The sequence below is a fragment of the Lissotriton vulgaris genome, chromosome 9 (assembly GCF_964263255.1).
Source record: "Lissotriton vulgaris chromosome 9, aLisVul1.2, whole genome shotgun sequence".
Classification (NCBI taxonomy): Eukaryota; Metazoa; Chordata; class Amphibia; order Caudata; family Salamandridae; genus Lissotriton; species Lissotriton vulgaris.
The window spans coordinates 32690237-32704046 of NC_141697.1; the positions used below are offsets into that span (position 1 = coordinate 32690237).

General features: G+C 49.6%; 1 protein-coding gene across 1 annotated transcript in view; it reads right to left on the reverse strand.

Moving 5' to 3' along the window:
* The window catches only part of SCFD1 (sec1 family domain containing 1), a 709689-nt gene that overhangs the window by 455717 nt on the left and 240162 nt on the right, over positions 1-13810 (reverse strand). The window contains exon 11 of the mRNA XM_086936984.1: positions 9925-10064. Coding sequence (XP_086793110.1) covers positions 9925-10064 — 140 coding nt within the window. The remainder of the gene's footprint in view (positions 1-9924; positions 10065-13810) is intronic.

Here is a 13810-nt window from a genome sequence, read left to right on the forward strand (position 1 = left end):
ATCCTCCATTGGGTAACGGGGGTGGACCCAGCTCTCCATGGCGCTGTAGGGCCCTCAGGGATCACCACAGTTGCAACTCACCGGGTCACCGCACGCTCGTCGGCATCTCAAGCCGGGGGAACTCAAGCAGGTAGAGCTCGTGGGGGGAGGGGAAGGCAGTAGCAGTGACACCCATGTGTGGCTCTGGCAGCCGCATGCGGCCCTCCGCCACACCTCGATCCAGGTGGCAAGGCAGGGGGCCTATTGCGAGATACTCTGCGCAGCCTCCTCAACTGGGTACTCCACAGTAGGGGCTGGCAGCTCAGTGCTGCCCATATTCGTGCCTCCCCTGCACCGGTCTTTGTAATGTGCAGCGATCTGCGGCCCCAGGGCCCAGCTCTTAGTAGGGGGCCCCTGCTTCCTCGCCAGCTACACACTGAGTGGCAGCGCTGGCAAACTGGGGCCTCTCCAGAAGCATATAACCGCAGCCAGGGAGGAACACCCCACCACCAGACAGGTCAGTGGGAGCAGAGTGCCACCATTTTGTGAGCGGCCTGGCGGTCCCGGGTCAACAGTCTCTTCAGCTGCACCGCTCTCAACTTTGGGGCACCAACAAGGGAGCGGCGTGTTATGGTAAGCTTCCCGCTGGTCTGTGATGCCCTACCGGCCAGGATGAGTGTTGATGGTCTCCTTGTAGGTGTATATTCTCTCCTTATGTGTCCCCTGAATTGCAAGGGCTCCCATTGATTTGGCTGTGTCATTTTTTAGGTCGAGGACCGACTGCTGGCTTGCCAGCCGGAAGTCGGAGAATTATTGTCTTTCAGTGGGTGCTTTAAACCCGCCTCTCTCCTCGTCTCTCCTCCATTGGCTGGCTTCCTAAACGGAGGCCAGCCATTGGAGGAGAGAGGCGTCCCTCAAAAGAAGCTCCGTCATTTTGGTTTCCCTGTTGAGGAGTCCGCATCTCTGCTTTCCTTTCCTCCCCAGTCAGTCGGGGCTCCGGTGCAGTTCGGGGTCATATTTCCGCTCCCCTGGCTCACATCGGTCCCCCTTCCAAGTTCCCTTCTGCCCTTACCTCTGCGGCTCGAGTGTGCCTTCCAACCCGAGAGCATGCACGGCGAGAAGCACTAGCCTGCAGTGCCGCCATTTCAGCGTGTGATGGACTGCATGCTGTAAAACAGTCTTTATACCCCGGCCGGGAGCTTACTTCTAAAAATCAGCCACTTCCATCCTGCGCCTCTCGCTCCTTCCGGCTATGCCCGCAGCAGACACTTCAATGCACCCGCGGACCCCCCTCTACCCCCCCTCCCCGTGCGCCTTGGTTGCAGTTGGGAAATGGAATGGGGGAGGCGGGGTCTGCGGGTGCATTGAAGTGCTTGCTGCGGGCATAGGCGAAAGGAGCGAGAGGCGCAGGATGGCACCACAGGTGAGTGCCCCACTGTAACCCCCAGCTTATTTTGTCCTGGTTCACATATTCTCATCGGGCAGACAGGAAATCCGAGCTGACTAGGGGCACGTGTGACGGGGTCACGCGCTGCCTTCCCACCTTCTGTACTGCACGTTCTCAGGCGAGAAGGTCTCAGCGAGGAGGGTGGGGGCTAGACTCTCCGCGTGGGTGGTGGTTAAAGTGCTCCTACACCTTTCATGAGTTGTTTTAAAAATTGTTTCCTATCCTGTGTTGTTTTGGAAGCGCTGTGAATATGCTGTGGTTTTGGTTAATTTGAGGGCAGCTCAGAAACAAATAGTCACTGTTTACCCAAAAGAAAACTAACAAACGTGCCCTAGTGACCTTAACACGCAGGCCAAGTGAGAAACTCGGACTCCTTCCCACCAAGGTTTGGTCAATGTTGTTAGAATCCTTTGAACATGAAATAATTGTATCTGCACAGCGCCTCGAATGGCCCACTGATCGGCGCTGCGAATTGGAATGCCATTATCGATTGGGAAAATAAAGTCATGAGTGTTATGAAAGCTGTCACTTCAGAAACAGAATTGAGTCACTCGGGTGGAGTCGAGCAGCTAGCTGGAAGATATTTTGAGGTGTGTCGGTCAGCATATTTGTTTTCAGTAGCCACTATCGTTAGCACAATTGAACGTGTTTCACAGCGCATCACGTTCATTGACATCACAACTGACAATTTACATTGCTGTAAAATAGTCTTTATACCCCGGCCGGGAGCTTACTATCAAAAATTAGCCACTTCAATCCTGCGCCTCTCGCTCCTTTCGCCTATGCCCGCAGCAGGCACTTCAATGCATCCCCCCCTCCCCGTGCGCCCGTTTGCAGTTGGGAAATGGAATGGGGGAGGCGAGGTCTGCGGGTGCATTGAAGTGCCTGGTGGGGGGGGCGGGGGTGTCGTCTGTGTTTAGCTACAGTGCTTAGGCGGTGCCCGCGAGCCCCTCGAGTGTCCCCCTCTTGCTTGCTGTGTGCAGGGTCCTCGCATAGTGGCTGCCATCGGGATGGACAATGAGTTGAGTCCCCTGTTGGACTTCAGTGCGGTACGCTATCCTTCTTCGAGGTCTTCTGCTTATGGCTTCTCCTGCACAGTAAAGCGAGCATCCCGGCGGGGCCAGCCCTCTCTTATGGCTAGACTGCAACACTTTAATGACTTTAGAACTGCCGGGGTCAATTGGTTTAGAAGGGAGGGGAGGGGGGGGGGACCGTCTGACACTAAGATAATAATCTCATTGGCTTTCTTGTGTTAAATTGCCTTTTTTATTATATTGACAATTATACAGCGCCTTCTCACTCCTTAAGGTGCTCGAAGCGGTGTATCGTGTTTTTTTCCCTTCTATTTTCATGCAAGTGCTTAAAACAGACCAAATCTAGCAGGCTTCGGCAGTCGGCAGCTGCGGCGCCTCTGTTTAGAAGGCTGAGCACAATGAATGTATTTATTTTACTGCTGTAAATCTCTCAACCTACGCATCAGCATTATAAGAGCTGCCTGTCATACTTGTGTTTACGTTTATATACATGACCCCGCTTTGCAGCAACACCTGAACATATTTCATTTTCTGTCATTAAGTGTGGCAGCGTATGCGTATTTTCCGCCATAATCGCCATTCTAAATATAGACACCTGTAATGGAAATATTGAACGCAACCCAAAAAACCCCAAAACAACCCTCAAAAAACGCCATTCTCTTCCAAACCTGAAACAAGGTACATGACAGAACTATATCCAACTGCGAACATGTACAGGTTGCTACCACAATACAAACTACAATGGCCGATTCGGTGGGGCTAAGATTATTGCCCCCTGTAAGGTCTTTAGGAGACATTTTATTCTCTTGCAAACAGCCTAGTTAATGTGTCATTCTGACGTGTTTTTATCCCTCCGCTCGGTATAGCTAATGACCAGTGTCATGGATTAATCAGGAAGCACCAGAATGTGTTGTGTATGAACTATTTAATTATTTATTGTTTTTTTTTTGTTTGTCACACGCAAGGCCTAAGTTTCTCCAGAACACGTGCATAAGGCAAAAAAAGAGCATGTTAGATGAAACTATGACATTAAAGCCGTTGATTGCCTAATTGTCATCTTGATGCCAGTGGGCCGTGGGTGAATTAGCCATGCTATGCTGCCGCTATGCCTTCTGGCACAAAGTTACAGTTTGGTAGAAAAAGGAATGTTCGAGGCCTTGCGCAGGGTTGGACCCAGTCAGTGGAGAGTTTATTTACCTGGGAAGCACATGTACCATGTGCTAAGGTGCAGAGCAGGGTTTGCAACACGATGAAAGAATTTGAGTCTGACTCTCCTATATGCATTTTATGGGGTGTTTGGTGCTCAATGTCCTGGGCACTTGTGATTTGTTTGTCCTGCCATGTACACGCTCCATTAGAGACACAGTATACCATTACACCTTGTACTTGCTTGCAGGTGGATTTTCTGACCACAAAATGTGTTCTTGTTCGATGTTGCAATTAGAATGGAAGCCGACCCTTTGCATTTTAACAATGGTTAGTTGGCATGCACAAAACATGACATTTCCACGTGTTACAGAATATATTTATGGACCGGAGTTAATGGCCAAAAAATGATATATTTGAAGATTCTGTTTTTCAGCTGATGTGGACACAGAATCCTGCTCAGACGGTGCTGTTGTGTGCTACATGGTATTGACACTCTTCACACGGCCACATCGGTTGATGAGACATTTTTGCACGATGAACAGCCATGTGATTTGGAACACCTTACAGGTAGCTTTCCAGGTCATGGGTGGTAGCTCTGCACTGTTGTAACTCAGTGCGGTGTTTCCAGCTTCCATGGGAGGCAGCATCGGGTACTTTTGGTGGTTCTGTTGGGAATGTTGACTGTAGTTCCTGAGCTGCTTTGATAAACTCAACTCTCAAAAGCCACGCCCAACCTTGATGGCTTATGCCCAAACCCTATAGGAGCACACTTTCAAAACATTACAAGTTTGCCAGGCCTTTGTAGGCCAGTCCACCTTCCTGTCTCTCTCACACTCTCTCTCTCTCTCTCTCTCTCTCTCTCTCTCTCTCTCACACTCTCTCTCTCACACACTCTCTCTCTCTCACACACTCTCTCTCTCACACTCTCTCTCTCTCTCACACTCTCTCTCTCACACTCTCTCTCACACACTCTCTCACACATACACTCTCTCACACACACTCTCTCTCTCACACACACTCTCTCTCTCACACACACTCTCTCTCTCACACACACTCTCTCTCTCACACACACTCTCTCTCTCACACACACTCTCTCTCTCACACACACTCTCTCTCTCACACACTCTCTCTCTCACACACACTCTCTCTCTCACACACACTCTCTCTCTCACACACTCTCTCTCTCACACACTCTCTCTCTCACACACTCTCTCTCTCACACACTCTCTCTCACACACACTCTCTCTCTCACACACACTCTCTCTCTCACACACACTCTCTCTCTCACACACTCTCTCTCTCAAACACTCTCTCTCTCACACACACACTCTCTCTAACACACACTCTCTCTAACACACACTCTCTCACACACACTCTCTCTCTCTCTCACACACTCTCTACTACTCAACATAACTCACTCATAATTAGTCACTCTATGCTACTCACTCTTTACTACTGAAACTAAAAATACACTTTGTATATGTAAGGGTGTGGCTCTGCATGTAAATGTGTGTGGCTCTAGGACTCTTTACTACTCACTCTCTCACTATTTAATACTCACTCTTTCACTTTTTACTACCCGCTCTCTAATACTCTTTACTAATAACTCTCTCCTACTCACTAACAGCTACTCACTCTACTACTCTCCTACTCACTCTGTGTGTGGGTGCTAATGCAATAGCTCTCGCATATGCAAGCGTTTAGGCTATTGGCAATATAAATGACAATGCCAGTTATTTATGATTAAAAAAAAAAAATGTAAATGTCATGAGCAATGCCAATAGCTCTACCTTTAATAATGCCGAGACCATTGCATTGTAAATGCTTGTTTTTAGTTGTTTCAGCCACCTCACTCCCAAACAGCTGTTCCCATTGAACGGGGTATTAATGTTTGCCTGTACCTCAGTTGTAAAGCCTGACACCCTTAGCCAGGCGTGTCGTCTTAGGGTGGTTCCCGCCATCATCTGCCTACTTGTTGTGTCTGCTGCATCTAGAGAAGATTTTAAGCGTTTGCTATATTATTTCCCTCTTCTGCTAGGGATGCTGCTCTTCTTTGGTATTGTTCCAGCAAATATTTCATCAGCTCTGCCATTTCGGCCCAGTGCTAATATGCATACCTGTTGAGCAGAGCATTTGAATTGGCTAAGCGCCACTGTGTTGTCGCTCCCCTTTCATACGTTCTTCCCACCATGTTTATCTTCTTACTTTCTTTATTCTGAGCTGGTGCGGATCCCGTTGCGACGTTTGCCCTCTTTCTAGCAGTGACAGCACTAATAGAGTCTGCTGGTACAAGTCCTCGAATATATGGAGGGTCTTTTGAAGTGTGTTTATATTTCTTCTCAGCGCTTGGTGTTACTGACCTGCATGTTGCAGGTACCTTAAAGGCCTCTCTTCCCTGAACCAGTATATTTGGGATCATGGGTATAGGTATTGGCTCCTACTATGGGACAGTAACAATGTCTCTAAAAGGTAATATGATTGTGATCCTTCTTCTTCCAGTTGCACACCATACTTGTCTGCTGCCCTTTCTGTAAACTGATTATACATTGCAATGTCATTCAGAGGCGAAGGCTTCAACGGATCCATGTCTATTCCCTCCTCTGGGTAATCAGTTTCAAGATCCTGCCACTATGTCTTGATGTAATCCGACCCTCGTCTCCTGGAACATGCCCCGGGATTCAGGAGTGTCCTCTTTGAAGATTTCTTGTTCTTCCTTCTCTTCCGGTGGTTCTGGGGTTGCTGGGGCGCTAGTTATTCTGGGTCGTTGTCTGTTAAATTCTCATAGAGAGGCGTCAAACTCTTTATCGTTCGCAGTATCGCAGCCATTTTGGCTTTGAGATGCCTCTCCTTGCTATCGATCTTGACAACGCGGTCTTTGGCATCATGCGTAGGATTAGATTTCCTCTTCAACATCAAGACTTCTGGAGTCAGGGTATCACTAAAAGCCCTTTTTAGCCTCTTGCGAATTCGATTGTTTTTCAACGCCATCGTCTTCTCAGTTGTTCAACTACCTGCATTCTCCTTGCTGTGGGACCCAAGGGGCTCTTTCGGCCTCTGTGTGCCTTCATTCGGCAACATCTTCGAGGGTGAGGCAACTCTTTGTGACTTTCAGTCTGTGTTAGAGACTCTCTCTCACTCTGTTTTTCTGATGCTACCTGAGAACGTTTCGCCTTCTGATTCCACTGTACTTTCTGAACATCGATGACTTTACTCAGGACCAGGTGAAAGCGGGGGATCGCGACAAGTGCTAAGTCGGCGGAGCGGAGGTTTCTCTTGGGGAGGTGGAAGGCGATTCTTTCATTGAGGTATTGGGGTCCTGTGTTGTTTTGGGCTTTGTGTGCATCTGTGAGCAGCTTGAAGGTATCTTTTTTTTCGACAGGAAGCCAGTTCAGGTCGCAGAGTTGCTGGGTGATGTGGTTGCGTCGTGGGATGCGGAGGACAAGTCCGGCTGTGGCATTCTGGATGGTCTGGAGTTTGCGAAGGAGTGATTTGTTGATTCTGGCATATAGAGCGTTTCCGTAGTCCAGCCTACTGGTGATGAAGGCGTGGGTGACTGCCTTTCCAGAGTAAGGAGGGGATCCATTTGAAGGTCTTGCAGAGTATGGAGGGGGTGTTGAAGCATGTGAAGGACACAGCGTTAATCTGTCGGTTCATGGTGAATGAGGAGATGGGTATGATGCCAAGGTTGCGGGTGTGGTCCGTGGGGGTGAAAAGGTTTTTGAAGGTGGGGGGCCACCAGTTGCCATCCTACGCGGCGTGGGTGGATCCAAGGATGAGGACTTTCGTTTTCTCTGAGTTGAGCTTCAGGCAGCTGCTGCTCATTCAGGATGCGACGTCTTTCATCCCTTCCTGGAAGCTGTGCCTGGTGCTGTCGGGTTCCTTGGTGAGGGAGAGGATGAGCTGGGTGTCGTTGGCGTAGGATACTATGCTGAGTCAGTGTTTTCGAACGATGGTTGCAAGGGGGGCCATGTAGATGTTGAAGAAAGTTGGGGTGAGGGAGGATCCCTGGGGTACTGCGCATCTAATCTCTGTGGGTTTGGAGAGGAAGGACGGGAGTCTTATTCTTTGTGTTCTGCCAGAGAGGAAAGAGCGAATCCAGTCTAAGGCAGTTCCCTGTATTTCCGGCATCGTGGAGTCTGATGGCTAGTGTGCGGTGGGAGACGGTTTTGAAAGCTGCTGAAAGGTCTAGTAGAAAGATGGCTGCAATGTGGACTTGATAGAGGAGGGTGAGGATGTCGTTGGTGGCACCTAGGAGGGCAGTCTCGGTGCTGTGGTTACCACGGAATCCGGATTGAGATGAGTTGAGGATGTTTTTTTTTCCATGAAGTGAGTTAGCTGGGATTTTCTCAGTTACTTTGGCAGCGAAGGGGAGGAAAGCGATGAGCCTGTAGTTCTTGAGGTCCGTCTGGTCTGCTGAGGACTTCTTGAGAATGAGTTTGACTTCAACGCTTTTTCATTCGTCGGGAAATGCGCCTGTTTCAAGGGCGCAGTTGATTGTCCATCATAGTTCTGGTGTGATGGCAGAGGCGGCCCTGTGGAAGATATGCGGCTGGCAGGGGGCAGTGCGTGCTTCGGAGTGGATGCTCTTCATAGTTTTTTGCAGTGTCTTCTGTGGTGACAGGGGTCCAGGTGAGGAGGGTCTGCTGGTGGATGGTGTTGGGTCGGTGCCTTGGTCTTAGTCGTCGAAGTTGTCATAGTGTGTCCTGATCTTGTGGTGGAAGAAGGAGCTGAGTTTCTTGCAAAGGTCCTGGGAGGGAGGGATGTCGGTGGTTTTGCAGTGGGGCCTGGTGAATTCTTGTATGATGGTGAAGAATTCCTTGGAGTTGTGGGATCTGGAGAGGATTCCATCCTGAATGAAGTTTCTCTTTGAGGATCTAATGAGTTGGTGGTGTGCAATGGTGGCAGCCCTGCTTTTTCTTCAATGATCTTTCAAACAAACTTCTTACTTTTGCAATTTCAGTGCCTATAGCAATGCTTCCAGACCAAACGGCGTAAAAAAGAATCTGAAGATGGCAACCACAAATGAGTGCTTCCGGGGAGGGAATATGGCATCTGGAGAAGCTATATTATACGCCTATCAAAAAAAAAAAATAGAGAAGACTACTAATACAAAGAAGAATACCAGACCAATAGATGGTGAAATAATGCACAGCACGTGAATCCAGAAAAGATTCCTGCTGCAAAATTTTCTAATATGTACACGGTGTGATACCCTTCTGCCACCCACAAGTCCTCCTGGAGACAGTTGGTTACACTTGCTACACTCACTGTGTATCCTACCGGGCCGACAGGAGTCGACAACTGTGCGAGGTTCCTACTAATTAAAGATAAGGAGGTACTACAAGGGAGAACTGAGGGGAACTGGTGCAGTAGTGCTGGAGACTATGGGTCAGGAGCAAAGTGCAATATCAAAGCTCTGTATGGGTGCGTGGGTTATGGTACGTGTACACTAGGAGGTGGTGCAGGTCAAGGTAGAGGTGCACTGGCAGTGCCATGCGCGGCTCTGTACCTGTAAACTAGGAGGTGCTGCAGGTTAGGGTCGAGGTGCATTAGAAGTGTCACGTGTCGATCCCTGGAACTGTATACTAGGCGGCAGTGCAGGTAAGGGTAGAGGTGCACTGTCAGTTTCATGAAATAAAAGTGATTTGTGAAGACCAAGATGGCGGGGGAATGACAAATGTTTGTTAAAGAGGAGTAAAGCACTGCTTGATGAACGCCCAGTGGACAAGCTGTCCCTTGAACTCCCACCATACCGGCCCACGACAGGCTGCCCCTTGACCTCTCACTGTGGCTGACTACGACAAATTTCATGAGTGGACAGGCTGCCCCTTGACCTCTCACTGTGGCTGTTTACAACAAATGACATGAACTCCCACCATGTGCCTGCCCATGTGAGATAACAGGAGTGGACAGGATATTCCCCAAGCTTCCTCCATGGCTGCCCAAGTGAGTAGACAAAATTGGGCAGGCTCTTCCTTGATCTCCCATCATGGCCGCCAATGTGAGATGACGTGAATGGACAGGCTGTCCCGATGACCTTCCACCCTGTCTGCCCACGTGAGATGATAGATAACGTGAGTGGACAGGCTGTCCCCAACCTCCCACTGTGCATGTCCTAGAGAGAGGACGTGAGTGGACAGGCCGTCCCCAGACCTCCCACCGTGCCTGTCCATGAGAGATGACGTGAGTGGACAGGCTGTCCCCAGACCTCCCACAGTACCTGCCCACATGTGATGATTAAGTTGACACGAGTGGACAGGCCCCCCACCCAACCCCCACTGTGCCTGCCACAAGTCTGCACCCAGCCCCACTTGCCTGCCCTTCAGCCTCTGCCAGAACCGGTCCGCCGCAGTGAGGTCGTAGGACTTCTTGCTTTTCCTCTTCGGCCGCGCCCCGGCGGGGGAGCTCTCCACCCCCGAAGCCTCCTCCAAGTCCACTCGGTTCAGGTGGAAGTCCTAGAAGAGAAGAGAAGCTCCATCAGAAACAGTGACTGACTGGTCTGTGGAAGGGCAGGAGCTGCTATGGCGTACACAGTGACTGATCCAAGGGCCCTGCCATGCCTGCGCCTGCCCGCCTGCTGAAGACAGCAGGCAGAGGGATTGCTGCCCCGTCAGATGGGCTCCCCTAAGGGCTCCTACTCGAGGGCTTGGCCCCCTCCCCCAAATAAACTGCATGCATCTCTTGATGACCACATGCATTGAAGTCACGAGTAGTTCTCGATTATTTTCACTTGCTGTATTTGTGCAACGACTGAGGACAGATGGCGGCCTCTCCAGTTTGTGCACAAAGAAACCTGTGGATTTTATGCAGGAAGCACCCTGTGCATTCTGTGCATGAAGAAACATGTGCATTTTATGTATGAAGCAACTTGTGCATTCTGTGCCTGAAGAAACCTGTACCTTCTGTGCGTGAAGAAATCTGTGCATTTTATGCAGGAAGCAATCTGTGCGTTTTGTTTTTGAAGCAACCTGTACATTCTGTGCATGAAGAAATCTGTGAATTTTATGCAGGAAGCAACGTGTGCATTTTGTGTATGAAGCAACCTGTACATTCTGCGCGTGAAGAAATCGGTGAATTTTATGCAGAAAGCAACGTGTGCATTTTGTGTATGAAGCAACTTGTGCATTTTGTGTATGAAGCAACCTGTGCATTCTATGCGTGAAGAAATCTGTGCATTTTATGGCAGAAGCAACCTGTGTATTTTGTGTATGAAACAACATGTGCCTTCTGTGCATGATGAAACCTGTGCCTATTATACAGGAAGCAACGTGGGAGAAGTTGGCCTGGCATATGCTGTCCACTATTCTAGTTGGCAACTTGTACCAGTCCAAACGACCCTTATTGATGGTAGGTTTAAAGACAACCTATATAGAAAGCTATCCTTGTGGTAACTGTGGAGGGCATCCTTCCGGCTAAGTCTCGAAGGAATGTAAAGCAGCTTGTTTTACCAGTCTATAATCTTGTGAATGACCAAATCAAAGGAGAACCACACCATGTATATATAAATAAAATAGATGTATTTATTCTAAACACATCCCTCTAGTCTCTTTATGAGGCTAGAGACAAAATTGCATGCATAAGGAAAACTTAATAGCACACAGTAAATTAGCACAATATACGTTGCACCCTAGGGGCGTACCAAACCATATATTTAGAAAGTGGTATAAGTACCACGACTTACAGAGACACAAGGCCTAGAGCCTTAAGAACCACTTGGGCCACCAGGAACCACCCAAGGGAAAGACATGGGGGATGCATGGAGTGTCTAAACACAGCCGCACATCACCATTAACTTCTATGGGGAAAGTCGCAGTTGGAATTTCAAAAATTAAAGACACTTAGAAGATGACTTGGAGCAAGCCCCTTTAGAACTAGGAGGTTCTAGAGCAAACACCCATGGGAGCACCAGAGGACTCGAGTTACCTCACCCAGGGAAGCCGGGCGCATAGGTGTCTTTTTGTGTCTGGTTACGTCGTCGATTTCAATGGTGATCTGCTGCAAAGTGCTGCTGGCGACCAAGTGGAAAGTGTTCGAGTGGATCGGAGATGTGAAGAACCTGAAAGCAGAGGGGAAAGAGTCTGGGTCACTTGCATTGACCAGGAAGGCGATGAGAAGATGCCCACAGATGTCGGGTGATTTCAGGTGAAGAAGGTGAAGCTTGACTCTTCAGCCAAGTGGACCAGGAGGTGTCGACGACAACCAGGAGCTGGATTTGAGCTGTCCCACGAAGGATGTCGAGTGCTGTGGTGTCGGTTTCCGGATTGGACGCAACAAGCCTTGGCAACAGCAAACCACGCAGAAAGCTAAGATTGGCTTTGGTGCAGACCAGCAAGGTCGGAGGGAGTCACCTCTTGGTAGGGAGTCAGGGCACATCTGGAGCAACCAGGGAAGCCCAAAGGAAAGAAAAGTTACATTCGTGGGGACCCACCAGTCGACGGACCAGGGATCGCGAAGGGGCCTCGAGCAGAAATGCTAGAAGCGGGCTCACGGAACACTCATGGAGTGTAGGCCCACAATCTTCGGTGCAGATGGGGCTCGGGGCTTGGGGTACAAGTAGCCCAACGCACAACTTTGGGAAAGCTCGGGAAGTCAATGCACTAGCAAATGTGCACGGTGTCCAGGATTTCCGGTCCCACGTCACACGTTAGGACTGCGGGTCTCAGCTTTGCTGGGATCTTGTGTCGGCCTCTGAGAAGTCTGAAAGTTCGTGTCCTGAGCCGCAAATCCTTCCGGATCCGGCAGGAGCCTTAGAAATGCAGACCGGCAAGATGCTTCTTGGTGCTTGTTTGAACAGGGGAGTCACTCCTTGACCCCATGGGAGATTCTTCCGTCTTCTAGTCGAATAGAATGTCGAAGTTCCAGGATATATGTTGCAGAATTTTGTCCAGGTGTAATCTGAAGTCCTAAGGACTCGGGTCCTATACTTATACTAAGATAGGGTGTTGGACATACTCTGGGGACCCACCTATGGGAGGGACTGGGAAGAGGGGTGGTTACACCCCTTTCCCTTTGTCCAGTTTAATGCCAGAGCAGGGGCTGAGTGCCCCTGCAACCGGTATGAACTGGGGTAAGCAGAGGGACACCAAGTGTGCCCCCAGCACTGTCTGAAAAGCATGCTCTGAATCCACCCACCCAGTCCCAATACACTAAAGCCTGTCTGGGAGGTGGTTACACTTCCCTGTGACAGGAAATCTATTGTCCAGGCCTCCCCTGCCGGAGTTTCGGCCAGCAGCAGGAGGTCAGATTTGTGTCTGTTGCTGCAGCATCCATTTTGTGATGCCAGGGCTCTTTTAAACTATTACCGGTTAGGTCAATGTGTACATGTCTCTCCCTCTAGAAGGGTGAAATGTTATCCCCGCCGCCAGGACTGGTTGGGGCGGGGGGTAGGATTCCAAAGTGTTTGACACCAAACACAACATGTTTCCATGCAGCCATTCCAAAGTTAGCATTTACCGGGAGGTTATAATGCACTTAAGAGTATATGGTCTGGCTGCATCAAAGAACAGCCTCAGAGAATAGTTCCGAAAGCTGCAGAGGGGTCCTGCTAATGCATGGGCACCCTCACACAAAACCAAGCACCCTGCCTTCAGGATTGATAAGGCCTACCATAGGAGTGACTTATAGGTTTACATGTCTCAGTGATTAAAGGTAGATAGAGGTAACCTGTATCTTAGTAAGGGGTGCATGCACCACCTTACCCAGGCTGCAGTAGCAGAACTGTGGTGTCATTTTGGAAGGCTTCCCAGGGGTGGCATAATACATGTTGCAGCCCCTGGTAGGCCTCTGGGGGGACTCACAATGGTACCCCAGTAACCAAACTGGAGTGTATCTAAATGACATGCAATCATTTTAGAGATGAAGGAGCTAGGCTGGGGTCCTGAATAGCAGGGCCCCAGCCAGACTAAAGTCGAGAAACAGTGAAACACCAGCAAAAGGGGGGGGGGGGGGGGTAAGCAGGTCCTACTCTCCTACACAACATATGCATTTTGTGCATGAAACAACCTGTGCATTTTGTGCATGAAGCAACCTGTGCATTTTGTGCATGAAGCAACAGGTGCATTTCGTGCATTCTCTTGGTTCTGCCAATATGTTTCAGTCATGTTGCACAACATGGCTGCTGTTTACCAAGGCACAAGTTAGTGGGGCAAGGAGAGTGGAGTGTCGTAAAGTAGAGTAGATTGAGGTGTTATGGAGCGGCGTG